Raw genomic sequence first — 27,421 nt, forward strand, 5'->3', positions numbered from 1 at the left:
CCCATATAATATGGGGAAAAGTAATCCACTTTGGTAAAAAAAAGAAAAACAGAGCATTTATTTAGGAGGTGAGAGTACAGAATTGAAGTGCAGAAGGATCTTGTACACTCAATACAAAATTGAAAGTAAAATGGAATGCTAGACTTCATTAAAAAGGGAATAGAGTATATGAAGGGAGATTTTAATGAAACTTTACAGGATACCATTAAGACCAGGCCTGGATATTGCATGCAGTTTTAGTCTTCAAATATGAGCAGAGACAAACTTACACTGTTCAGAGATGTAAAAATTGATTGGTGGGATGACCGGGGTTGTCTTAAATGCAAGTTAGAGCCACACGCAATGATATTTATAACAATAAAAAGAGAACTTTATTGAACAATAAATTCTGATTGGACTTCACAAAACAGAAGTGGTGAGAACCCTTCTGTTTGTGGGCAAAACAAGAACTAGGAAGCTTGGTTTCAGAATAAGGAGCTGGGAATTAAAGATAAGGTCATTAATCTTTGAAAATCTCTACCCAGAGAGCTAGAAACTAAAACAGCAAACATGTTCAAGGCTTAGATAGTCAGATTTTGGATTTGTAGGCGAATGAATTGTCAAGGGGAAAAACCAATAAAGTAGCCTCAGGGCAAGATCAAGGAATAATATGCTCTATTTCTTTTCCCCTTTCTTATAAACCATGTCCACAGGTTTTAAGGATCATCTATTCAGGAATGAGATGACAAGAAATTTCTCTTCTCTCTGGTTTGTACATCTTAAGAACTCTCTAATACAGAAGGCTACTTAACTGCACGTATTTATTCAAGGATCAATGAGCTTATGGAGATTAATAAAATCAATGGAAATTGGGAAACTGGACTTTAGGCATTAGAGCACTCATGGTTTCACTAATGTAGTAGATAGGCTTAAGGAATGGATGGCTTTGCTACTACTCATAACCTATAAAGAGATACAATTTCTTCTTTATCATCTCTATTGAAAAAAGAAAATACCCTACCTTTTAAAATAAACTTGATACGCTTTTCAATAGGTAATACCTAAAAGACAAACCTCTATTCACTTTTAATCTTAATTTGGATTTTGAAAGTAAATTTCAGCAGTCAGTCTGAAGCATTTTCCATCAGTAGTTGCCTCGGCAAAAGAGACATAAACTTCATATCAAAGCCAGGTCATCGGTACTGAATTCAGGAAATGCTCTTCACTTAAAAGGTGACAGATATTTGGAGCTTTCTCCCACACAACCAAGAGGGGTCTGTCTCAGTTAAACCTGAGAAGGACAGAACTTTGCCAGGCAAGACCATCAATCTGGAGTCAAGGTAGTGAACAGAATAAGGATACATGATATCAATGCATGGGGCAGAAGATCCAATTCAGTCATATCTGCACAAAGTCCTGAATCCTGAAGGGAGGAAATTTGTTTATACCGTTGATCATTATTTCCTTTAGCAATGCAACCTCTGCTGTTTTAATTTTTAGAAATGAAGGGAAGAAAAAAGTAATAGCTCGTTTCATGATCAGACCAAGCACAGCTAATAATTTACAGTCATTGAGCAAAACAGCAAGGTTACAGGCCCTTCAACTCGACAAGTCCATGCTAACCACATTGCCCACCTTGCTAATGCCAACTTTGTGCATTCAGCCCATTTCTATCCAGGACACTTTTTTAGACTCCTATCAAAGCACTTAAATGATACCTGCCTCAACCACTTCTCTGGCAGAGATCCTCCTCATGTCACTTTTAAGTCTTTCCCCTTTCACCCTAAATCTCTGTCCCGTAACTTTGTTCTCCCCTATCCAGGGAAAAAGACTGTTAACATCCACCTTATGTATACCTTTCACAATTTTCAACATTTCTACAGGGTCACCACTTTTTTTCCCTACATGGTGAGAAATACATTCCTAACCTGGCCAACCATGCCTAGAATTCTGGTCCTCTAGTCCTGGAAACATCCTTGTAAACATTTCCGGTTTAAACACATCTTTGATCACCCTACAACAAGGTGAACTAACTATATACGGCACTCCAAGTGTGGCCTCACCAATGACTGATATAGCTACAACAGAATGCCTCAACTTCAATATACAATTCCCTGACTGATGATGGCCAGCATGCAAAAACCCTTTTCTCACCACCTTGTCTACCTGTGATACTACTTTCAATGAGGTAAGCACTGGTAGTCCTCAATTCTTCTGTTCCATTACACTCAAGACGTACAAACAAGCTGGATGAACTCAACAGGTTGGGCAGCATCCGTTGAAATGGCAGTCAACATTTCGGGCTGAGACCCTTCGTCAGGAATGAAGAAGGAGAGGGCAGGCACCCTATAAAGAAGGTGGGGGGGAGGGTGGAAGGTGCCAGGTGAAAAACCAGAGGAAAGATCAAGCGGTGGGGGAGGGGAAGCAGGGAGGGGATAGGCCGGAGTCTATCCCCTCCCTGCTCCAGAGTCTTGACACTGTTCTTGTTAACTGCCATTTCTTAATTAAATTACAAACTGAGGAAACAGCTACCTGAAAATGCTTTGCTATCTTCTTATAGCCTTCTCCTGCTTTGTGGGCATCATTTATTTTAATTTTCAGAGTGCTAAGCAGCTGCTTAGAGGAGCCCATAGCTGCTGATTGTTGGGACAAGGTTTGAGGAGTCAGGGTATTTATAAAGCTTTGAAATTTGCATCACCTGGCCTTCCTAACGATGACTGTGAACAAGCCATAGCCCTAACAAGCAAATTAAGGTCTGAGACCTTGGTAAAAGTTATCTGGGAGCTCAAATCTCTTGGGGTGCCCAAACTTTTGTATGGTGCTCCTTTCCTTTCTTTCACTCTAAAATTGTACAAAGCAAAAATAATACACTAATCTTACTTAAAATGTTGGAAAGACTGTTTCATCTTTAACTTTATAACCTTTGGAGATCAGTTCATCTTTTACTCACTTAACTATTAACAGAAAGTTTGTCCAGGGGTGCGCAAATTTTTGCATACCACTGTATGCGACCAAAGAAATGGAGGCTTTGAAAGAATAACAGGATTGAAAAGCTTTTAGGTGGATCTATGAAAAAGAAACATTTGATAAATCTGTTAGAATCTTTTGAGGTTGTAAATAGCAACATGAAGTGAACCACATGATGTGGTGTGCTTGGATTTTCAGTAAGAATTCTATAAGTGCAACACGAGATTCTTAAACAAAATTAGAACACACCTGACTGTTGGTAATATATTGGTGTGGATTGGAGATAGGTTAACAGGCAGAAAACATGTTATTTATGAGTTGTGAGGCTGTGATTTGTGGGATTGTTGCTAGGGTTTCAGCTGCACCCAATGTGTATCAATGATGTGGACAACAGAGCTTGGGAGGGTTACATATCCAAACATATAATGCTGCTAGCAATCAACAGATCAGGCAGCAACTATACAGAAATAAACAGTAAAAAATAAAATTAGAACATACCGTTGATCAAAATTCATCAACCAGTGTCCCACTTTCCAAAGCTGCTGCCTGACCTGCTGGGTTTTGTCAGTATTTTGTATTTATTATCCAGATTAGTGATAATAAAAAGTTGTTGGTTAATGTGAGTTGTGAGCAGGGAATACAAGCATGGTCAGTGAATGGACAAGATGGAAAATAATGTGGTAAGTGTGAGCTTAAGCTCTTTGGTAAAAAAATAGAAAAGAGGAATATCCTTTTAATGGTCAGAGATTGAACTGCAGTCAGAGGGACTTGCATGCTTTTGTATGCATATCACTGAAAGGTAACAGGCAGGTATAGCACACAATTAGGAAGGTAAACAATCTGTTGACCTTTGTCTTGAAGACTTGAGTTTAAGAGTAAAGGTATCTTGCTGCTTTAATAATTTTTATTATAAAGGTAAAGCACAGCTACAGGCCCTTCCAGCCCAATGAGCCCATGCTGCCCAATTATATCTATGTGACCAATTAACCTACTAACCCATATGTCTTTGGAAGAGTACTGTTGAGTTACATCTGGAACATTGTCTACTGGTTCGTTCTCCCTGCCTAAGGAAGGACATATTTGCAATAAATGGAATACAACAAAGGTTCATTGATTTTCAATTTAAAAATGAATTATATAATGGTTGTGCTCAGAGATGACATTAAGCAGAATAGGAATACACTCACCAGTGCAGGGTCCATGGCATTAAAATGGTTGGGAACCCTTGATCTAGAGTTCTGAAGACAGAGGTGGCCTCAATGAAACACACAAAAATTCTTAGCTGGGAAAATTTGAGTTCTAGCAGAAATTCAGCTGTAATTGTATTGAATGGCAGATCACACTTGATGGAGCCTCAGCCTACTCCTGCCACATTATTGTATTGTTTTTAAGTGTTAAGTTTAAAAACATACTTAGCATTTTATCTATTTTATATTTGTTGAAACTCAAAATTAGGATAGGAAACAGATGAAGGACAATGGACATGTACTCAATGTTCTAGGTGATCTCCCCTGAGATCTATCCTGGGGCCTTAGCTTTTCAGACATTTATAAAGTGATGCAGATGTGAGCATGTCCAAGATCATTGATGACACCAAATACAGAGCGTTTTAAAATCAAAAAGGGACACTGACAGACTGAAGAGTCTCCAGCATCTAAAGATAATTGAGAAGTGCGAGTTTATTCTATTTGCACCCAACAAAATTTAGGGACCACGTACACAAATCTCCAAAGGCTAACAGATACAAGAGAAAATTCATAAGATAATTGAATGGTACCCTTTAACTCAATGAGTTCGGGAAACAAAAAGTAAGAGTGCTCCAATTTAAGATCCGTCTGTTTATTTGAAAGCTTTGGATTAATCCAATATAGTTCATTTCTGAGCACTGCATTTTAGTTGTTCAGGGATGACAACAGGAAACATAGCTTTAAACAAAATAAGAAAGAATATGGGAAATTTGCACCCCCTTCCCCGCCACCACAACACACTAACAGACACCAAACTTTAGGGTGAAAATTTCAAAACCAAGATTTGTACATATTTATGAGTACGAATATATGACACTTGTGCAATCAAGGCGGGTGGTTAAGATAAAATATAAATTGGACATTCTGCATTTTCAAACTGCATAGCAGGTTAGGCTCGTTGTGAATGGACTATTCTTTCCTCCCATCTTCCCAATACACAACGATTCCTACCACCACTAACAGCACAGAAACTTCTTGGTGAACTTCACCTGTGGACCAAAAGCTGGAAAAAACTTAAACTGCATTTTTCTCAGTTACCACAGAATAGATGGAGCAAATGGCTTACTTCTGTGCCATGAATTTCAATGACTCTCAACACAATTTGAATTATTTTCACGAATAACAACATCACTCCAAGACCAACCTGGGTTGTTAATGCAACCAAAATGATTTTTTTTTAATCAGTCCTCACCTTTTCTGCATCTTGTTCAAACAGCCTTAGCTGAAAGCATTGATCAAGTTTCAGCTTACGTATATGCCACATCTGATGCAGATGCTGTCGTGTTGAGTGCAGTCTGTCCAACATACTGGACACTTTTGGTACAAGGCCCTGAAAGTCTGCATTCCCTGATATTGAGTTTTTATGGGGAAAACTTTCACTGCTTTGAATCCTTTGTAGCAACTTTTGTCCTTCTAGATCCAGTTCTTCAATTGGAGCTTTAATGACTTTCTTCTTCAGTAGTGAATGTTCATCAATCATCTTTCTTGCTCCTTCCAAATCCTGAGGGAAGTCCTTTTTGGCTAGCATTTCCTGCAGCTCTTCCAGTCTAGATAGCATGTGTGATGCATTGCTTATGAAGTCCTCAAAGGCCACACGAATTTCAATCCATTCCTCATGGTTGTAGTCCAGACAACCATCAAACTCAGGAGTGAGCTGCGATGGGTCAACAACTTTGGTAAGACCTTCTATGGACACCATGTTGGTCTAAAAACACAACAAACAAAAATGTTACCCAGTTAGTTAACAAGTTATGGTCAAAGATTATACTTTTTTGGAACTTATAACACAGCACGTAAACTGCTTTCACTTATGCTGGCAGAAATCACTGAATATTTTTAACAGCTGTGATTTCTCCCCAGTGAAAGATAGCAATGGATTACTTTTAGAAGACATGGCCTACTTGAATAGCAAACCTTTGACAACCAATAAAATGTATAGTGTAAAAGCGTGACTTGAATATCTGCCCCATATCCAGAGGGAAGTATCTAGTCTCCATCTTGCAAAACAAGAACATACTACTGACAGATTGGTGGTTCAAACAATACTACATGCAGATTTTTAGAGCAATCCCAAAAGTACTCTGCAGGAAAGAAATGCTTCCAGTAAAATGCTGGCATGTGTGAAAGCAGCAACCTCTTGGGGACCAACCAAAGATGCTTTTTTTGTTGTAAAATTTGTTTTTTATGATACAAAGGTAATTCTACTCAGGATAGCAGAGCAGCCCGCAAGGATTTCAGAGGAACGGTTTAGGTTGGTGCAGTATAACAGTGGGAGATTGTCTCGGACATTTCACTTGCCATCGCAAGACTTTGTTGGACAGAGATAATGTAAGCTGCCACAGGCCCATTACCCTTGTCAGGTGTTGGAATAGATGACACTGGAGCTGTGTAGCCTTAGTTGTAGTAAGACCTCAAGCTTGCCTGCTGCTGCAGACCAGGTAAGGCAACGTGAAAGTGTTACAGCGTAGCGCTCGCACTTGGCTGGGGGCTGGCCTCTCCCATCAGTGCTGCCCTCCAGTGTTCAAGTGGTGGAATGACAAGCTGGATTGCATGCATCTGCACATTGTACCATCAATTGCTGGACATTGTCACTCAGGGCCTTGGACTATATATGTATCTTTTCACCAAGTGAATATGCTTCTTTGCTCGCCATTTTGAATTAGGTTACTTGCTATTTTGAACCTTGGCCCCAGAGGAACGCTGTCTCGTTTAGTCAAATGATAATTAAACTTGATTTGATTTGATAATTTTTCCATTACAAAATTCAACATCAGATATTTCATTGAACATCTGTCTGTGGAGCTTATTTTGAAACAATTAAATGTCAAGCTTTCTGATCTCATAAGGTTTCCTGGTCTTTTCTTTAGACAGTAAAGTCACTATTGCAGCCATTTTAATAACTTAAAAGTAGTTTTATTTTAGATCTTTACCTCCAGTTATTTCTATTCAATGCACAATCTGATTAAATGGAAGTGTCCAACAAAAAAAAAAGATGCACAAAGATTTGGAAGAATATGATGAAAGCCAGCTTTCATATTCTGCCCATGTCCCAGGAAATGATTCTTTTTTGCCAATGGTTTAAAATACTGACTCCACAACTGCTCACCAACCTGTTCACCTTTTAGAGCAAATAGCCTCTGTTATCCAAGTCCAGCTCCTGATCTACATGTGATGCTTAGCTTCTAAGCCCAGCGGAACCATTTCTACTGACAGAGGAAGGTGGGTTAACGGCGCCTTAAAGCCATTTACTGCAGGCAGATGGGGCATGTCAGCCAAGGTCATCTAGAAGGGTAACTCTGATCTCAACCTCCGCTGCCACGTGGCTATACCCACTCACAGGGAAGGCTTTGGAAGTAAATCCTGAGGAAAAAATCCAGAACGGGAGTCCCTACGGTGGTCCTACCTTGAGTTCAAAAGCTGACTGGCAAATTCTGCGACACTGCTGGTACCCAACTGTATAGGTCTCTGCTGTTCCTTTGGGTTCATCAGATATATGGAGAAGGGGAGCTTGCTACATGAGCAACAGCTAGCTGTCCATATCACACTACCAAGTCCTGCCTACCTAGACATCTAGGATGTAACATCCATGGTCAATCTTGACTGATGGAGGCTTCATTCACTCACAGTGTTCCTTGAGTTCTCTGCCATATTTGAAAAGGTGGACCATGGTACTTCTTTTACCTGTTTCACCTCCACTTTTTAGTTCCATAAGTCCAGCCTTGTATAATTCTCTGCTGTCCAACCAATTGAACTCAATTGCAGCAGCTTCTCTTACAGTCTCACAACTTTCATCTCAAAACCTGAACTCTACCCTCCCCGAATAACAACTTTTTTTTCCTACAATATTATGTGGAAGCAACTGTTCATTTTCCATGTATGTACTGACAATATCATGCACCTCATTTGCACAATCTGAGTCTCTACCAACACTGCCCTTGCAGATTGTCTGTTTAATATCAATTGTAGCCTTTATGAGGAAAAAGCACTTATTCTTACAGGTACTTAGATAGAAGCAGACTGTCCAAAGTTTTATTATCCTTTGAAAACTATTCAGACATTTTTCATTCCCATAGTAACGCCTGAATTACTGATGCTTTTAAAGTGGGCTTCTATCAAATCACAACTGACTAACATCAATTCTCATTTTTCTAGGACTCCAGAAGCCCTACTCAACATATTCTAAATTACTCAAAATTCAACCATTTGGAATTTCTCACATTTCTTCCATATGATCATTACCTTTGTCGTTCTGACCAGTAACAAATGCTCTTCTTCAACATCCTAAACACAACAAATTCCACAGACGCTGGAAATCCAGTGATCACACACAAAATGTACGAGGAACTTAGCAGGTCAGGCAACGTCTGAAAAGTAATAAATTAGGTGTGGCCATTTTGGGTCGAGATGCTTCATCAGGACTAGAAGGGGGAAATGCCAGAATCAAAATTGCTTTCTTCTTAGCCCAAAATGTTGACTCCATTTCCTTTCCACAGATGCTGCCTGAACTGCTGAGTCCTTCATCATAAACTCCACAGTCTAACATGCATTTTTTCCACCAAGGACTATTTACTTATTTATTTTTACTTTTTTCCCCTTTTACATTATGTATTGCAATGTACTGCTGCTGCTAATGAATTTCACGACACCTGCCGGTGATAATAAGATTGATTCTTATTCTGAAGTAATCATATATTTTTATACATTCTCTGTTCACTCATCCTCTTGGTGACAGTGTTAGAGAAGGTGCAAAAACCCGTCAGTTTTATCTGGTTAAAAGCACCTAAAAACTCTTTTTTAAGACCAGTCTTTGACTAATCCTGCTGTTTTACAATTCAAGTCTCTCCTACACGACCTGAATTTCCATCCCTTTCACGTCATTGCCATACAAGTGTCCACTGCATATGTAAAGCATCACTGCCATCGCACAGCTGATCAAAAACTTTTTCACGTGACTGGACACCCATTATGCATGTTGTGAACTATAATTGGTTTTGTATTGCCTCCCAACTCTTAACAAAAATATTCACTAAGTCATTTTCCCATGTTTAGTCAATTTGCAACCATTTTTTTTGCAAACCAACATGCAGAATAATGACCAGCATGACCTCACTCTGAAAGAAACTGCTGGTTCTAAAAGTCTCAACAAAACCAATAACGGTTAGGAAGACGTGATGAAAAACAGGCCTTCTTTGTCATTCTATAAAAACTACAACAAGCTTACTTTCATGCAGTTGCTAACTGTGGGAAATCTATTCTTCACAATTGATGCCTGAGGGTCACGTAAAAGCAATTAAAGGCTGCCTAAACTATTTGTTATGTACTGAACTGAACATCATTTTATCACAGAATACAATGGAGAAGCAAGTATGCCCGTTGATCCTAAAATTCTCTTGGATGAAAACTTCATATAGAAGCAAAAGTAAAAAATTGCAACTCGTCAGATTTAACTGACAAGTTATTGGTCTGCTATAGCAGCACTGTCCTGTTAGCTTCAGGAACTGATTTCTTAAACCATCTGTAGGTACAGTTTTTAACTGGCTTATACAATTGAAAAGATAAAGATTAAAGATTTGCTTTATTTGTCACATATACATTATACATACAATGAAATGCATCATTTATGTCAAATTAAATCAGTGAGGATTGCGCTAGGCAGTCTGCAAGTGTTGACATACTTCCAGCAGCAACACAGCATACCCACAACATACTAACCCCAATCATACTTCTTTGCAATGTGGGAGGAAACCAGAGCATCTGGAGGAAACCCACGCAGTCACAGGGAGAATGTAAAAATTCCTTACAGATTGTGGTGGGAATTGAACCCAAACTTTTACAGTTTGCGCTTAAAGCTTCACACTAACCGTGGTGCTACTATGCTGCCTCACAATACAATAATGGATGTGTTTTCATAAAACATGCAGAGAAGCAACTGAGATTTTTCACAAGTTAACAACAACAGTTTGTCTTGTGGATAACTGGCAGGAAGGTTGAAATTTTAAATAAACTCTAAAATCTTCTGTTTGAAATAACGAACAATGTAAATTAAATGTAATGTTCGCTACATTTAAGAACTGAAAATTGTAAAATCAATTCTAGTCTTTACTCTGAAAGTACCTCAAACTCAAACTTGGAGCTGCCAAAGTTAGTTCTTTGCTTCTGCCAGAAGTTGTCCGGCTTGATGATCAGTGCAACATGAATACAGCCAGGAAATGACTCCTGTAGAATCTTCAGCAGCGGTTTAATGGAGTCCCACTTAGAGCCACGCATGTCAACTATCACAGTGAATCCACGTTTACATACCTCCTCACTGCAGAAAAGAAAACAAGACACACCCTAAGCATATACAAATAAGAAACTCAGAGAATAAAGAGGCGAATAGTGACACTGACCGAGGAGATGGAAGGTGTACAAGAGAAAAAAGTGGGGGGAGGGGTGAAGCAGAGGGATAAGGCAAGGCAGAAAGAAAGAATAAGGGAAGATGAGGAGACAAGGGTGTAAAGAGAGCAGCAGGTCAACAGGGGTGAGCAGTGCGAATCACTGGTGATGCTGAAAGAGGAGTAGAGTCATTGGTGATAGTTAAGAACTGGAAGCATGGGGCAAGAACAGAGTTCAACAGAGAAGCAGGGAAGGCATCCTTGCACATTCATATAGCCCATTTATTACCCTAGAATGCAATGCATTTTTGACACCTTCCACAATACTACTTACCTTTGCATCATTGCCAAGGTTGGCCATCTTACAACTCAGTATCTTGCCAACTGTCCCCCACCCAACCCGCATAATTGATACAGACTGTGAAAAGCTCAGGCATTAGCAGTAATCCTTATTATTCATAACCCCTCAACCAAAAAATGACTTATTTTTGTTTGTTTGCATACTCATTTATTCCTCCTCTGTTGTCTGTCCATCAACCAAGTCTTAGTCCAGTCCAGTACAATACTTCAACAGCAGCCTCATCCAATATTATCTACTTTATCTTTGTTAAATTATTTCTTACGTAGCACTGAAGATCTTTTGAAAGTCCAATCACACCAGGTCCTATGTTTCTCCCTTATCTATTCTTCTCAATACATTATCAAAAAACTAACAAAAGGTCAAACATGCTTTCCCTTTCATAAATACATGTTGGCTCTGTCCAATTCCATCATTGTTTTCTAAATGCTCTGCTTCTACTAGCCTAATAAAAGGTTCCAGAATTTCCTTTGCAACTGGCAGGTATATGGGAACTCATAAGCATTGGACAGCATTTGCACTTGTAGAAGTGAAACTGAGATGAGGTAAAACATTTTCGCTCAGATACTGATGAACCACTGGAATTTTCTCACGCTGAGGGCTATAGCAGTTCAGCCATTAGATTCATAACAGAGATCAATAGATGTCTGGCCATTAAAGGAATAAACAAAAATTAGGGACAATGATGGATAATGCTGCTGAAAAGGAAAGTCAGCCATGATCTTATGAATGACGGTGTCGGCTTGAAAATCCAAAAGTAGTAAAAAGACAAGAGCAAACTTACTTGTAGACAGTTAGACAGAAACAGAGTTATTTAACTTAGGTGGGTGCTTTAAATTAAGAAGCTTCAATGGAAGTCTGAAATGTTCACGTGGACTTGGCAGAGTGGCTGCAGTGGAACATCTTGTACTTCAATATATTGGTAGAATGGTACAAGTAGTAATTACAAATGAATCACAGGAAAGATATGTTGGTCTTTGTTGGAGCTACGCTGCACCAAAATGATACATGGACTGTGAGGAATACATGAAGATTCATCACAAGGATAGTCACTCCCAGAATTTAGAAGACTGAGAGATGATTTCAGAGTTTTCAAACTAACAAGAACTGACAAAGTCAGTGAAGCAATAATTTCTGGATTGCAGGGCATAATCTAAAATTAGTGTCTGGTTTATAAGAAGATCTTCACATGGGTAGTACTAGTTTGAACTCTTCCACAAATGGTTTAAAATGCAAAGTGAATCATTCATTCAAATGTGAGAAAGATACCTTATTGCTAATCAAGTTATTTAAGGATATAGGGAAAGGGTAGCAAAATAAGTCACAGATTTATCATGATCCTAGTGAACGGCACAATGGAACTAAGGAGCTAAATGGCCGACTCCTTAATGGCTAAGTAAACTAGTTTTCTCTAATTAGATGTCATAAATTCCAAGTCCCCTTACTGGTTAGCATTTCCCCTTTGGTACAGAATCCCTTTTCTACATACTATCCAGTGTCATTAAAAGTGTCATTAGCAGTTTCAATCATTTTAGTCCAGCATATTAAATGACTTAATTAAATCACCATTTTGAGCCACACCTTTCTCCGCTGGATTAAAACACAAGGATTGATTGCATTACTTCTCCGTCTTCATTCCAATTATCAAGAACAGAAGATAGTGTGATCAACACTGAGTTATAAAAGCTTCTAAATTACATACCAATAGGTAACAGAGCACATTAAAACCACAGTTTAAAGTTAAATATTGATACTTTCTCTTTAATCATTAGAATAAGATGAAATTAAATTATTATAATTCTGTTCATTTCAGTTAAAAATGTTTTCTCCAATAAACTTATTAATCAGATCAGAAAGCATATCTATTATAATTAATTTCCATTAAGAACTTGCTTGCAAATTTGAAGCTAAGGAATTTAAAATCAAATGCATGGATAGATGAGATAGATAAAGCCAAATCAAGGTGACAATGAAGCTCATTTCTCTATTCTTTAATCCAATGGTAACTCAGCTTACAGCTATTCAGCTCTGAGCACTGAGGACAAATGCACTAATAATTTAAGAAGTAATAAATCTGCCCTGAAGAGTACAAAGTAACATCAAGCTATTTTTTATTCCAACAGGAAAGAGGCACGAAACTCCAGAAGCAGATCAACACTGCTCTTCAAATCTGGTATTTGAATATGTAGAGATTTTCAAATTACAATATCAGATTAGAACAAAGAAAGCATTCAATTCGTACGGTCAAACTTTGTAATATATTACACTAAATGAATCAGCCACGATGGAATGGTGGAGCAGATTCAACTGGCCGAATTGTCTAATTCTGGTCCTATGTCTAATGTATTATGGTCTTATTTACAACAGTACTTTTCCAATACTATCAATTTAATTGTCATCCTTTAATATTTTTACTCATTTCTAGGCAAAATTACAAAATTATTGGGTACAAAATCTCATCAACAATTCACATTTTGAAGTAAATGAATTACAATTCTGCAGCAAGCAGTATCTATGCTAACACACAGATATTTGACATGACTAACACAATTTTCAGAAACAAAAATGTGGCATATATCATACCTAGGAATATTAGCTAAATAAGAGATAAGCCGCCTAAGATCTTCTTGTCTTATTCTGTCATGGTTACTGCGTGCTGGAAACGTCAAGACAGGGCCTCCACGCTTATCTCGTCCACCTGAAGAGAAAGAAAATCCAAAAACAGATAAAGAAAAGCAAATAATTTTTTAAAAAATCTAACGTCTAAATCCTGCAGAAAATTTCTATACAATATATTTGGAATGTAATTGCTATTTTCACTGAGGTTGAAATGACCAAAGTCAGAAATCCTAAATAAAGCAAGAAACAACAAATATAGACTTAGGATATAGCTACAACAACTATGTTTGTCCAAGATGGCTGCTGAACAGAAACCATGGAAGGCTGAAGAGATATCCCTGAATCACCTTTGTTGATAAACGTCTGAGGCTATTATGAGGTTTCCTCATAATAGCGCAGTACTGATGACTAAGCACATGCCAAACCTGAGAAGAGTAGAATGCTCTATTATTCTTCTCTATCTCAAGTAAGGATTTCTCAGTACAAAAATAGAACACTGCAAGAACTCAGTAGATCAAGCAGTATCTGGGAAAGTAAAAGATTAAAGTTGATGCTTTGAGTCAACTCCCTGTATTAGAGGGAGAAGAAAGACGGCCACTATACAAGCAGGACATAGGGGTGTGGGCAGAACCTGATGGGGAGAGGATAATGGATAGATAGAAGCAGGTGGAGTAAGGTACTTATGAACTAAGAAATAAGCTCACTCTATGGCAACAGATTTTTCTTTTTACTTAGATCCTTGAACACAGAGGTTCAGAAAACATCAGGCAGAAAGAAATTGTGATTGTAATTCCTCTGTTTATATTTTTCTAATTGGCAAAGGTAGGCATAATTATCTCGTTCTTTATTTCTATAGTTCTGCAGGAAAACTTGGGATTGTGTAATCTGTGATGATTGCTTTTATTGTAGATAAGACATTGAATGTAACATGCTGGAAGTAATGCATTCAGAATAGCGAAACAGTGATGATCTGAGACCATCAATTAATTGTGTGTTCATGAGTCTATAGTCTGTATAGTTCAGATGAGTGAAAGGTGATTCTATTGAATCATTATACTTGAGGGGTGGAAGAGAATGAGTGGGAACTTCTTCCCTTAATAGGTTCAGAAGTAATGGAATTTTCTTGCAAAGAGTAAATGTTCAGTCATTCAGTGTATTCAAGGCTGAGATAAATTCTTGGATGATTCAGGAATCTAAGAGTATGGGTATCATGCAAAAGAGAATGGAAATGAGGCAACCTATCAAATCAAACATGATGAAATTGAATAGCATAGCAGGGTCAAGCAGGTATATCGTCTTTCTGCTCCTGTTTCTTAAGTTATGTTTAATTGGCATGGTAGTACTAATACATCCATCTAGCTTTCTTTTGGAATATAAAATTACTTGCAAAGCAGCCCCTGAAATAGCCTGATGAATGCAGATTCTGAAGACAAACTTAATATTTTATTATTTGCTTTTCTACTGCATTAAAAATGAGGTCAAAATTAATGATTCTGGAAAAACAAGCTTCTGTCATCTTACACGTGGAAACATAAGGTACTCTTTAGAAGGCATCATAATTTCAGTTCTAATTAGGAACTGCTCCTGACTGTGCAAACTTTGCTTATTTTTTCAATTACAGTCATAGATCATTTTCAGCATAGAAAACTACTTTGTGGCTTCCTAACATATGGTTGCTTAAGGCTGAACCATCTGATCAGTATATGGTGCTAACACATAGTTAAACTTTCCACTACCTTCATTCTTCTGGTATAAGCTGCCAAGCAAACTGGGACAGCAAAAACACACTTGATGGCCTTCATCTGAAACTCAATGTTGTTAGCATCACTCTGTTAGCAAGATTTAACATAATCTTTAATTTTTGTATTCTCCGTCTTTATTTACGAAGTTTGAATTGTAACTGCTTCACTAACTACCTCTCTCTACATGTCCTGCCACTTCCCAATATTTATGGATTGAGTTCCCTCTGCTCCCGAACACCCTTTAGGAATGTACCAATTAGCTTACAATGCCTCTCCTTGTTCTTTCTGCCAAAATGTATCACTTCAGCCTTCACTACTTTAAAGTTCAACTGAGACTTGTCTGCTCAATCTGTCAGACTATGCCCTTTTGCAATTCTTTTCTATCCTCCTCCCTGTTTACCACACTTCCAAGTTAATGCTGATGATAAATATTATAATTTTACTCTACCTGGCTACATTAAATTAATTAACAAAGATCTAGAAATAGGCAGAATTGCTATTTCTAGGTGGAGAACATAGAAATGATTCCTGGGGAACCCCACTGTGCATCACATTCTACTCTGAAAAAACATTTGTTTACAATGATGCTCTGCCTTCTCTGGGCCAAATTTTGATCCATGCAAATTCTTCATTTTATTAATTTCAATCTTGGTGACCAGCCTTTTATGTGGGACAATTCCAATGTTTTCTGAAAATTTACCTACTGCATTTCCTTCATCAACCTTCTCTGTAACTCTCAAAAACAATAAGAAGCTTTGCCAAACAGGATTTCTCTTTTACAAATCCATACTGGCTTTCCTTTATCAGTTGAATTTACTCCAAGGGTTGATTAATTTTTCTTGCTGATTATGGCTTCTAAAAACTTTCCTACTGCCAAGGTTAATCTGTCTGCTCTCCGATTGTCTGGCAGGTACTTACATCTGTTTTTGAACATCAGTGCCATATTTCCCATTGTTCAGTATCGCTCTTGCCTCAGGACAGAACATAGAACTCCACAGCACATTACAGGCCTTTCAGCCCACAATGTTATACCGACAATGTAATTTACTCTAGAAACTGTCCAGAATTTCCCTACTGCATAGCCCTCTATTTTTCTAAGCTCCATGTACCTATCTAAGAGTCTCTTAAAAGATCCTACCACTGTTACTGGCAGTGCATTCCACGCACCCACTCGCTGTGTGAAAAACTTACTTTCAAGCACCTTAAAACTATGCCCCCTCATGTTAGCCATTTCAGCCTTAGGAAAAAAGCCAAGGTCAATCAACCTGTTCTCATAAGGCATGCTCTCCAAATCAGGCAGCATCCTTGTAAGTCTCCTCTGAGTTCTCCCTATAGTATCCACAACCTTCCTGTAGTGAGGTGACCAGAAATGAATGCAGTGCTCCAAGTGGAGTCTGACCAAGGTCTTATATAGCTGTAACATTACCTCATGGCTCTTGAATTCAATCCCATGGTTAATGATGGTCAACACACCATACGCCTTCTTAACAACACTGTCAAACTGCGAAGCAGTTTTGAGTATCCGATGGACACGGACCCCAATATCTCTCTGATCCTCCAACACTGCTAAAAATCTTACCATTAATATTATATTCTGTCTCCAAATTTGACCTACTGAAATTAACCACTTCACACTTATCTGGGTTGAATGCCATCTGCCACTTCTCAGCCCAGCTCTGCATTGTATGGATGTCCTGCTGTAGTTTTTAACAATCCTCAGGCTCTCCACAACACACCCAACTACTGTGTCATCAGCAAACTTACTAGCCCACCCTTCTACTACCTCATCTAGGTCATTTATAAAAGTCACAAAGAGGAGGAGACCCAGAACAGATCCCTGCAGAACACCACTGGTTACCGTCCCCCATGCAGAATACGAATCATCTACAGCCACCCTTTGCCTTCTGTGGGCAAGCCAATTCTGGACCCACAAAGCAAGGACTCCTTGGATCCCATGCCTCCTTACTTTCTGAATGAGCCTTGCATGGGGAACCTTATCAAATGCCTCACTGAAATCCATATACACTACATCCACTGCTCTACCTTCATCAATGTGTTTTGTTATATCCTCAAAGAATTCAATCAGGCTCATAAGACATGACCTACCCTTGACAAAACCATGCTGACTACCCCTAATCAGATTACATCTCTCCAAATGCTCCTAAATCCTACCTCCCAGGAGCTTCTCCAGCAACTTGACCACTACTGAAGACTCTCCGGTCTAAAATTTCCTGGGCTATCTCTACTCCCTTTCTTGAACAAGGGAACAAAATTTGCAACCTTTTAATCCTCTAGTACTTCTCCTGTCCCTACTGATGATGCAAAGATCATTGCCAGAAGCTTAGCAATCTCCTCCCACTCTTCCCACAGTAGCCTGGGGTATATCGCATCCAGTCCCACTTAATACCTTCCAAAAGCTCCAGTACATCCTCTTTCCTAACGCCTATATGCTCAATTCTTTCAGTCCGCTGTAAGTCATCTCCACAATTGCCAAGGTCTTTTTCACTGGTGAATACTGAAGCAAAGTATTCATTAAGTACCTCTGCTACCTCCTCCCACTCCATGCACACTTTTCCACTATCACTCCTGAATGTTCCTATTCTCACACAGCTCATCATCTTGCTCTTCACATACCTGTAGAATGTCTTGGGATTTTCCTCAATCCTGCTCACCAAGGCCGTCTCATGGGCCTATCTAGCTCTAATTTCATTCTTGAGCTCCTTCCTGGCACCCTTGTAATTTTCTAGAGCTCTGACACTACCTAGCTGCTTGAACCTTTCATAAGCTTTTTTTTTCTTCTTAACTAGATTTTCTACATCCTTTGTACACCATGGTTCTTTTACCCTACCATCTTTTCCCTGCCTCAATGGAACATACCTATGCAGAACTCCACGCATTTGCCACATTTCTGCCGTGCATTTCCCTGAGAATATCTGTTCCCTAGATCCTGCCTAATAGCATTGTATTTCCCCCTACCCCAATTAAATGTTTTCCCAAATTGTCTGCTCCTGTCCCTCTCCGGCGCTATGGTGAAGGAGAGAGTTGTGATCACTACCTTCAAAATCCTCTCCCACCGAGAGATCTGACACCTCCCCGTGTTTATTTCCCAATACCAGATCAAGTACAGTCTCTCTTCTAGTTGGCTTATCTACATATTGCATCAGGAAACCTTCCTGAACACACCTAATAAACTCCACCACATCTAAACCCTTTGCTCTAAGGAGAAGCAAGTCAATATTAGGAAAGTTAAAATCACCCATCACAACAACCCTATTATTATTGTTACTATTGGGGTGGTTTATAAAAAACACCCAGTAGAGTTATTTCCCCTTCCTATTTCTGACTTCCACCCACAATGACTTAGTAAACATTCCCTCCATAACTTCCTCCTTTTCTGTAGCCATGATAGTATCCCTGATTAGCAATGCCACTCCCCCACCTCCTTTGCCTCTCTCCGTGTCTTTTATTAAACATCTAAATCCCAGCACACTCGGCAGCCATTCCTGCTCCTGAGACATCCAAGTCTCTGGAATGACCACAACATATTAGTTCCATGTATTGATCCATGCTCTAAGTTCATCCATCTTGTTTATGATACTTCTTGCATTAAAATAGACACATCTCAAACCATCCGGCCGAGTGCATATTTGCTCTATCATCTGCTTATTCTTCCTCACAAACTCCTAACAAACTGTCTCTACTTGTGCACCAACCACCCCATTCTGACTCTTCATCTCGGTTCCCACCCCCCTGCAAATCTAGTTTAAACCCTCCCCAATAGCATTAGTAAACCTCCCTCCCAGGACATTGGCTCCCCTCTAGTTTAGGTGCAACCCATCCCACGTGTACAGGTCACCCCTTCCCCAGAGAAGGTTCCAATAACAGGAGAACTTGAAACCCTGCCCTCTGCACCATCTCCTCAGCCACTCATTTCTCTGCACTATTTTTCTGTTCTGGCCTTTCCTAGCTCGTGGCACCAGGAGTAATTTGGAGATCCCACTGTTCAGCCGCCTTCCTAACTCCCTAAACTTACTGCATAGGACCTCTGCCCCTCTCCTGCCTATGTCATTGGTACCAACATGTACCATGACCTCTGACTGCTCACCCTCCCTTCAAGAATATTCTGCAACCGCTCAGAGACATCCTGGACCCTAGTACCAAGGAGACAACACTATCCTGGCATCTCATTTGCTGCCACAGAATCTCCTATTTGTCTCTCTAACTACTGAGTCCGCTAAATTATTGCTCCATCTGACTTCACCCTACCCTTCTGTGGCTCAGAGACGACGACACTGCTATTGGTCTAACTCCTGCTACCTCACCCAGTTAGGTCATCCCACTCAGCAGTATCCAAAGGGGTGTACCTGTTGCTGAGGGGAATGGCCACAGGGGACCCTGCACTGTCTTATTTCTCCCTTTACCTCTCTCGGTCTTCACTCATCTACTCCACAAATTCTGCACTCTGGGTGTAACCACCTGCTCCAAAGTTTTATCCATCAATTGTTCTGCCTCCCAGATGATCCTTAGTTCATCCAGCTCCAGCTCCTTAATGCTCCTACACACAGATTAGTCATCAGGGAGACCATCAGGTTCCATGAATTCCCACATCCTACAGGAGGAGCATTCCACTGCTGTACCTGCCACCCTGCCTGCACTGTACAAGGGACAACCAAGACCAAATCAGCAATAATGAAATTAAAAACTAACCCTTCTAACTTGTTTCTTTGGCCTCAGCCTCTTCTCATCAAAGCCTCTTGAGTCAAAGCTTGACGCTACTACTCTCGCTGCTGGCCTACTCTCAACAATGGCTGCCCCGCTTGTCCCTTCTGCACTTTTATTTAATTAGCACTGCTCTGTGCCTGCCACTGATTGGGCCTCCGGAATGTCCAAATGCCCATGAAGCTCTCCTTTTATTCAAACTTTCCCCACCTGCCAAGTACTGAAAGATTATAGTAAGACCTTCTGCAAACTCCATCCCGAATCTCCTCAACATTCATGGAAGCATTCATTGGGCCACTTTCACCTCAGCAACCTAAATAAAATCACTTTAACCTCAGCCAATCTTTCTACCTTTTCCTAAAATTCTCATCTATTTTCTCTATTACTTCTGCTTCTTTTGAGATGTTGGTGGTCACCTTTTCCCTGATAAAGACCAGTACAAAGTATGTGTATTAATTTCAAAAGTGGAATAATTGTTCTGACTGTTCAGGAAAGTAAGTAATGTATCCAAGGTAAGTGAAAGCAAAGTAAAAAGGAGCAAACATGCAATACAATGATTGACTAAAGAATGCACATTTCAGTTAAAAACAATAAAGTTAAGAAACCTGAAAAGCTTGAAAGCATTAAAAAAAAATTCAAATTCATTACTGAGTTTATAGTCCAGAGACTTGAATCAACATGTTCAAATACCATACAAGGTGAGTCTGTTATGAAACTTGTAATTTAAAAATTGTACATTAACAAAGTTATATTATTTCATATAAAACTCATCAAATTAATACATGGACATAAGGAAGTCATTATTTGCTGTTACGAAAATCAAAACAGATTAAGTTCAACAAAAAAAATTGTAAGTTACTACTGGACCTTTGAAAGCTGAATGAAAATACTACACGTCTAGTTACGAAAACTTTTTAAAAAGTCAAATCTAATCTAAGTTGCCTACCTGTGAATTCAAGCATAGATTTTTTGTGAATGTTTATGAACCTGAACTGCAAAATCATAATAAAGGAGGTGACAGCCATCTATAAAATAGTTAATGCTTCTGCTCAGTGTTGAGTATGCATTGTTTAAGATAGTAATATGAATTTTAACAGTGGTTATGTTTGATCCTTTCAAAATGACATTTGAGCTGTGCCTAAACACAATCATGGGTATAGAGAGAGTAGAGCAGTGGACTAACTACACAGCATTGAGGTGTGCCAGAGTTGTTTGCGAGTAGGGAATGTTATTTCTGATTTGCACAGACTGTGGTCTTCAGGTGAGGAAGTCAAGGATCCAGTTGCAGAGGGAGGTACAGAGGACCAGGTTTTGGAGCTTGTTGATTAGAACTGAGGGTATGATTGTATTGAATGCTGAGCGGAAATCAATAAACAGCAACCTGACACAGGTATTGCTATTGTCCTGGTGATCCAAGGCCAAGTGGAGAGCCAGTGAGATTGCATCCGCTGTAGTCCTATTATGGCAATAAGCATATTGCAGTGGGTCACTGCTGAGGCAGGAGTTGACTCTAGCCATGACCAACATATCAAAGTACTTTATCACAGTAGATGTGAGTGTCACTGGGCGACAGAAGTTGAGGCAACTCACCCTGCTCTTCTTTGGCACCAGTAAGATTGATGCAAGGAGGAACCTCCTACTGCAACAGTGAAAGATTGAAAATGTTCTTGAATGCACCCACAAGGTGGTTGGCACAGGTTTTCAGAGCCCCACCAGGTACACCATCAGGGCCTAGCAAGGATTCACCCTCTTAGAAGATGTTCTGACTTCAGACTCCAAGGCAAGCATTCAGCAACTACGAATCTCCTGGTTCATCCACGGCTCTGGTTCTGGTATGACAGGTATGTTCTTGAAGGCACACACTTACCCATGCCGATGTTGATAAAGTTGGTGACAAATGTGGCATATTCAATCAGACTCAAAGATGAATCCCTGAATATTGTCCACTTCAGCAACTCAAAACAGTCCTGTAAGAGCTCCCCCACCTCTCTTGACCATAACTTAACCATAAACCGATGACCCTGCAAGTCTTTTGTTTCTGTCTATATGCTGGGAGTAGAAGCACAGCCAGAAGATTGGACTTCCCTAAATGCGAGCACAGTGTGGCATGGTAAGCACTCCTGATGGTGGTATAACAGTGATCAAGTGTGCTGGCTTGTCTGGTTTCACAGCAGACACCTCTTCAAGCTGGCCTAGCTAAAAGCTCCCACAACAATAGGAAAAACATTAATAATTATTAAATCTGGAATTTGGATCATTGTTTGACTGAATCACAGGGGTTTGCGACAATTTATCATTAATCTAATTAACAGACAGACAGGCAGACATACTTTATTGATCCTGAGGGAAACTGGGTTTCGTTACAGTTGCACCAACCAATAATAGAGTAGAAATATAGCAAAATAAAACCAGAAATAATTAAATGATAATAAGTAAATTATGCCAAGTTGAAATAAGTCCAGGACCAGCCTATTGGATCAGGGTGTCTGACACTCCGAGGGAGTTGTAAAGTTTGTTGGCCACAGGCAGGAATGACTTCCTATGATGCTCAATTAAATGGGGGGAGAAAATCGACTGAGAATTTAAGTCAGAAATGCAGAATGCATCTATGTAAAAGAGGTATTTTAAAAAAACAACAAAAATTGGGGAAATACTGAGCAGATCAGTTCTGGCTGACCTGAAGCATTTACTTCTCTCACTATTGGTACTGCCCAACTGATGAGTATTTCCAGCATCTTCTGCTTCTATTTCAGATTTCCAGCAGATGAAGGTGTGAGCAACCTTAGCTAATAAATATATTTTTGTTGTATGTATTTTAATGCCCTTATCTGAAATATTCTCATATGTCCGGCAGGTGAATCCCTCATCTCAGCTTCTTCATCTAAGGAATATAGACGAGAATGTTATTCATCCACCAGATGTGATCATGCCACGAAAAAGCTCTACTTGGCCCTACTTTCCTCAACCAAAATTGCTTGCAATTCCACAATCATCATGGAATGCAGAGATAAAATAGAATACATCCACCACTTTGTTGCCCATATCCAAATCTACACCGTCTCCTTTACCCATCATCTTTGAACTCTCTTTAAACTTCAGGTTCAAAAACTGAATTGGTCTATAGGATTTTATTAATGTACAATAAAACGGGGAGGGAGAGTTAGAAAGATAACAGATTAAAGGGTAATTGCTAGAAGCTGGTCCTCTAAACTAGAGCACACTCTTAAAGGTATAGTTTAAAATTTTAGAAGTTTGGTTTACCTGAGAGGAATGCAACCTTCTCCTTCAGTATTGGAAGAACCTCCATCGCCTTCATCTCATCATTTTTACGAAAACCTGAAAATGAGAGAAAAGCAATTTATTATCAATATTTCAAGTTTCAAACAAATGTCTAGAGAAATTCTATTCCTATCTAAACTTGTAAATTTAAATAATCTTTAAGAAAATTCTTTGGACATTTTTTATATCGTAAATATGTTTTCTTGTATGTCTCACCTGCAGGTACCTCATTACAACCCAGTCACTATCCAAATCAAAGGGACAATTAGTTCTACAATGAACTATTAACAGAAATCCAAATTCTTGAACTAAAACTGGATATTAATGTTAGCAGTAATTAATGCACTCAGATTCTTCCATTTTTGTCTTTTGAACAATTATCAATCAACCGTGACTTTGGTCATGCATTGTACCATTTCAACAGAGGACTTGAAGATCTGACACTCCCAACCTCCACATTTCCTGGAAAGAATACTGCAGAATACATGGCTCTCTGAGCCATATCCCCAATGGTGTTAAAAGCTGTGTGCAAATTCTTTCATGCAGATATATTTATTCAAAGACAATGTAACAGGTTTCCAATTCCTCTTTTTTATCCTATTTTCAATAAGCAGAGGATACACACCAGGAACAACGGCCCACTTATTCCCTTGAATCTGCTCTGCCATGTCTGAATTGACTGAAGGTCTCAACTTTATTTTCCAGCCTGATCCCCATAGCCCTGGATTCTACTTTAAATCCACCCCAGCCTTAATAACCAAGATCCACAGGCCTCTGGGGTAGTTAATCCCAAATATACACAATCCTCTGAAAGAAGAAAATACTCCTTTCGGTTTAGAATGGGTAATCCTTTAACCAGAGACCATGCCCCTTTTCTAAATTCCCACCAGGAAAAATATCCTCTTGACATCTTCCCTGTAATATTCCTTCAGATCCTTGAACATGTTAAAAAGATCCTCTCTAAATTCCACTAATCTCCAGAGAATATAGATTCTATCCGTTCTCAGCACTCAACTCCATAATCTCAGGAATCAACTTGCTCGATCTTTTTTGTTACAATACCCCCAAGGCAGGTATATCTTTTTAAAAAAATAATGACACTAAAAGACTGGAATACTTAAAATGTGATTTGTACAGATAAAACAAGCTTATTAATGTTTATATCAAATTGTTCCTGCAACTACGGACTATATCCCATCTGCTTTCCTTGGTACTTGCTAGGCTTTTATTCTATGTTTCTCACACAAGAACACTCATTTATTTGAGATTATACTAAAACTAATATTGAAAATAATTTACAACAGCCATAATTGTGCAGTTGATTAACATGTAATTGTCTGGGAAGAAGGAAGTACTACCTGATTTAATCTCAGCTGCTTCATCAATGACCTTCCTTCAACACGTTCAGAAATGGGGTTGTTCTCTGACATTTACAAAGTCCATGCCTGCATGCAGTAAGACCTGGACACATTCAGACATGGGCCAATAGGTGCATGTAAAATCAATTATCAAATCTCTCCATCAATACACTGGGGCTCAACAGTGACTAGAAATGTCATTGTACTGTGTGAGCTGAGCATATAGTGCAGCTACACAAGCAAATTCTGAAGCTGGAAATCTCGTGGCAAGCGGGTGGTAAATCTGTGGAATTTGTTGCCATGAGCAGCTGTGGAGGTCAAGTCATTGGGGGTATTTAAGGCAGAGATAGATAGGTTCTTGATTAGCCAGGGCAAAGGGTATGGGGTGAAGGCAAGGGAGTGGGGATGACTGGAAGAATTGGATCAGCCCACATTTGAATGGCAGAACAGACACGATGGGCTGAATGGCCTATTTCTGCACCTATATCTTATGGTCTTATGATTCACAACCCAAGATCCCAAGTCTTCTTTACTATCTACAAGGCCAAATTAAGAGTGTGATGGTATAATCTCTACATACTGTATTTGTATAAATGCAGCATCAACAACAATTAAGAAACTCAACAGGAACCTTGATTTTAACCCAATCATTTTAAGATGACTCCTCGAGTGGATTCCCCCACCAGAGGAAAAAAAAATCATCACGAAGCTTATAACAACCTTATTTCAAAGGTACATTTAATATCGGAGAAATGTATACAATATACATCCTCAAATGCTTTTTCTTCACAACCATCCACAAAACACAGAGGAGTGCCCCCAAAGAATGAATGACAGTTAAATGTTAGAACCTCAAAGCCCCCCCCCCGTTCCCCTCCCACGCGTAAGCAGCAACAAGCAATGATCGCCCCTCCCCCCACCGGCAAAAGAAGGCATCGGCACCCACCACTGAGCACTCAAGTGTGAGCAAAGACATAGACTTGCAGTACCCCAAAGTCTGATCGTTCACCCAGTATGCGACATACCACAGGCTCTCTCTCCCCCCCCCCAATAATGGAGAAAAGGGTGTTTCTGTTTCACTCCATTATTTTAAATACTTAATTAGAACACATTACTTTATTGTCACCAAACAATTGATACTAGACCGTACAATCATTCATAGCGATATTTGATTCTGCGCTTCACGCTCCCTGAAGTACAAATCGAAGTAAATATAATAAAAATTTAAATTATAAATCATAATTAGAAAATAGAAAAGGGAAAGTAAGGTAGTGTAAGTCAGGTCCAGATCTTTGGAAGGTACGGCCCAGATCCGGGTCAGGATCCGTTCAGCAGTCTTATCACAGTTGGAAAGAAGCTGTTCCCAAATCTGGCCATACGCATCTTCATGCTCCTGAACCTTCTCCCGGATGGAAGAGGGACAAAAAGTGTGTTGGCTGGGTGGGTCGTGTCCTTGATTATCCTGGCAGCACTGCTCCGACAGCGTGCGGTGTAAAGCGAGTCCAAGGATGGAACAGCACACACAAAATGCTGGTAGAACACAGCAGGCTAGGCAGCATCTATAGGGAGAAGTGCTGTCGACGTTTCGGGCCGAGACCCTTCGTCAGGACTAGGATGGAAGATTGGTTTGTGTGATGTGCTGGGCTATGTTCACAATCTTCTGCAGCTTCTTCCGGTCTTGGACAGGACAACTTCCATACCAGGTTGTGATGCACCCTAGAAGAATGCTTTCTACGGCGCATCTATAAAAATTAGTGAGGGTTTTAGGGGACAGGCCAAATTTCTTCAGCTTTCTCAGGAAGTAAAGGCGCTGACAGGCCTTCTTGGCAGTGGACTCTGCTTGGTTAGACCAAGTCAGGTCATTTGTGATATTCATCCCGAGGAACTTAAAGCTTTTGACGTGTTCCACCTATGCACCACCGATGTAGATGGGGTCGGGCGGTCCACTACTCCTTCTGAAGTCAACAACCAACTCCTTCGTCTATCTTATGAGTTTAACAAATTATGTAATGCATTAGACAAAACATTAATTAATCATTGTTGCCAAAGTATTAATCTAGTGGGTAAAAAAATCTAGAAGTGTGTGTCCTTTTCTATATTTTCATAAAGAAGTGATGTCAACTGCATTGATAGGTGAAATTTCTGTTGAGGATCAGGAGCCAGTGTTCAATTCCAATCATTAACTAATTGGCATTTGAATTCCGTACAGCAGATGGTAACGATGCCTGTGTGGTCATTAGTCCTGCAAGTTGTTATACAGTTCCAAAATATCTGCAGAGAATTTTCACTGCAATCACTGCACAGAATGTCATGAGACATTCCCTTTGCAACATGCTGAGTTTAACTGGATGACATCAGCCTCATTTTATGCTGAGGATGCAGACATACATGGATGGACGAGTAAAATTATCTATGGTGCCAATTCTGTTGTGATTTACAATACAGATCACGTGTAGTCTTGCTCTAACTGGCTGAAGCAGTTGTAATGCATCAGTAAGCAGCTTATTAAAATGTCTCTTTTTATCAGTGGAAGGGATGCTTAAATTAATTTCAACAGCTCAAAGTTAGTAATGTTGTTGAAGTCGTCAAAGTAATCAATGAACTGAATCATTTAGCAAACACTTAACCTTTCTGGACTGTGAGTGGCTGAGATGTGATAATAGCTGAGCAACTCACAGGCCTCCTTCAATGTCAATCGACAATGATTGCCAAAAGGTACATGAAACAAAAAAAAAGGCTACACAACGGAAAAGGAAATTATTTAGTGTATTGCATTACA

General features: G+C 39.4%; 1 protein-coding gene across 8 annotated transcripts in view; it reads right to left on the reverse strand.

Annotated features, from left to right (window-relative positions):
* LOC140713799 (triple functional domain protein) overlaps positions 1 to 27,421 on the reverse strand; it is a 329,694-nt gene that overhangs the window by 201,465 nt on the left and 100,808 nt on the right. For all 8 annotated transcript variants that reach the window (XM_073024339.1, XM_073024337.1, XM_073024338.1 and 5 more), the window contains exons 2-5: positions 23,267 to 23,341; positions 13,509 to 13,623; positions 10,308 to 10,500; positions 5,386 to 5,898 (exon numbers count right to left, since the gene is read on the reverse strand). In XM_073024339.1, the coding sequence (XP_072880440.1) occupies positions 5,386 to 5,898; positions 10,308 to 10,500; positions 13,509 to 13,623; positions 23,267 to 23,341 (896 nt within the window). The remainder of the gene's footprint in view (positions 1 to 5,385; positions 5,899 to 10,307; positions 10,501 to 13,508; positions 13,624 to 23,266; positions 23,342 to 27,421) is intronic.

Source organism: Hemitrygon akajei, chromosome 20 (genome assembly GCF_048418815.1).
Source record: "Hemitrygon akajei chromosome 20, sHemAka1.3, whole genome shotgun sequence".
NCBI classification, from domain to species: Eukaryota; Metazoa; Chordata; class Chondrichthyes; order Myliobatiformes; family Dasyatidae; genus Hemitrygon; species Hemitrygon akajei.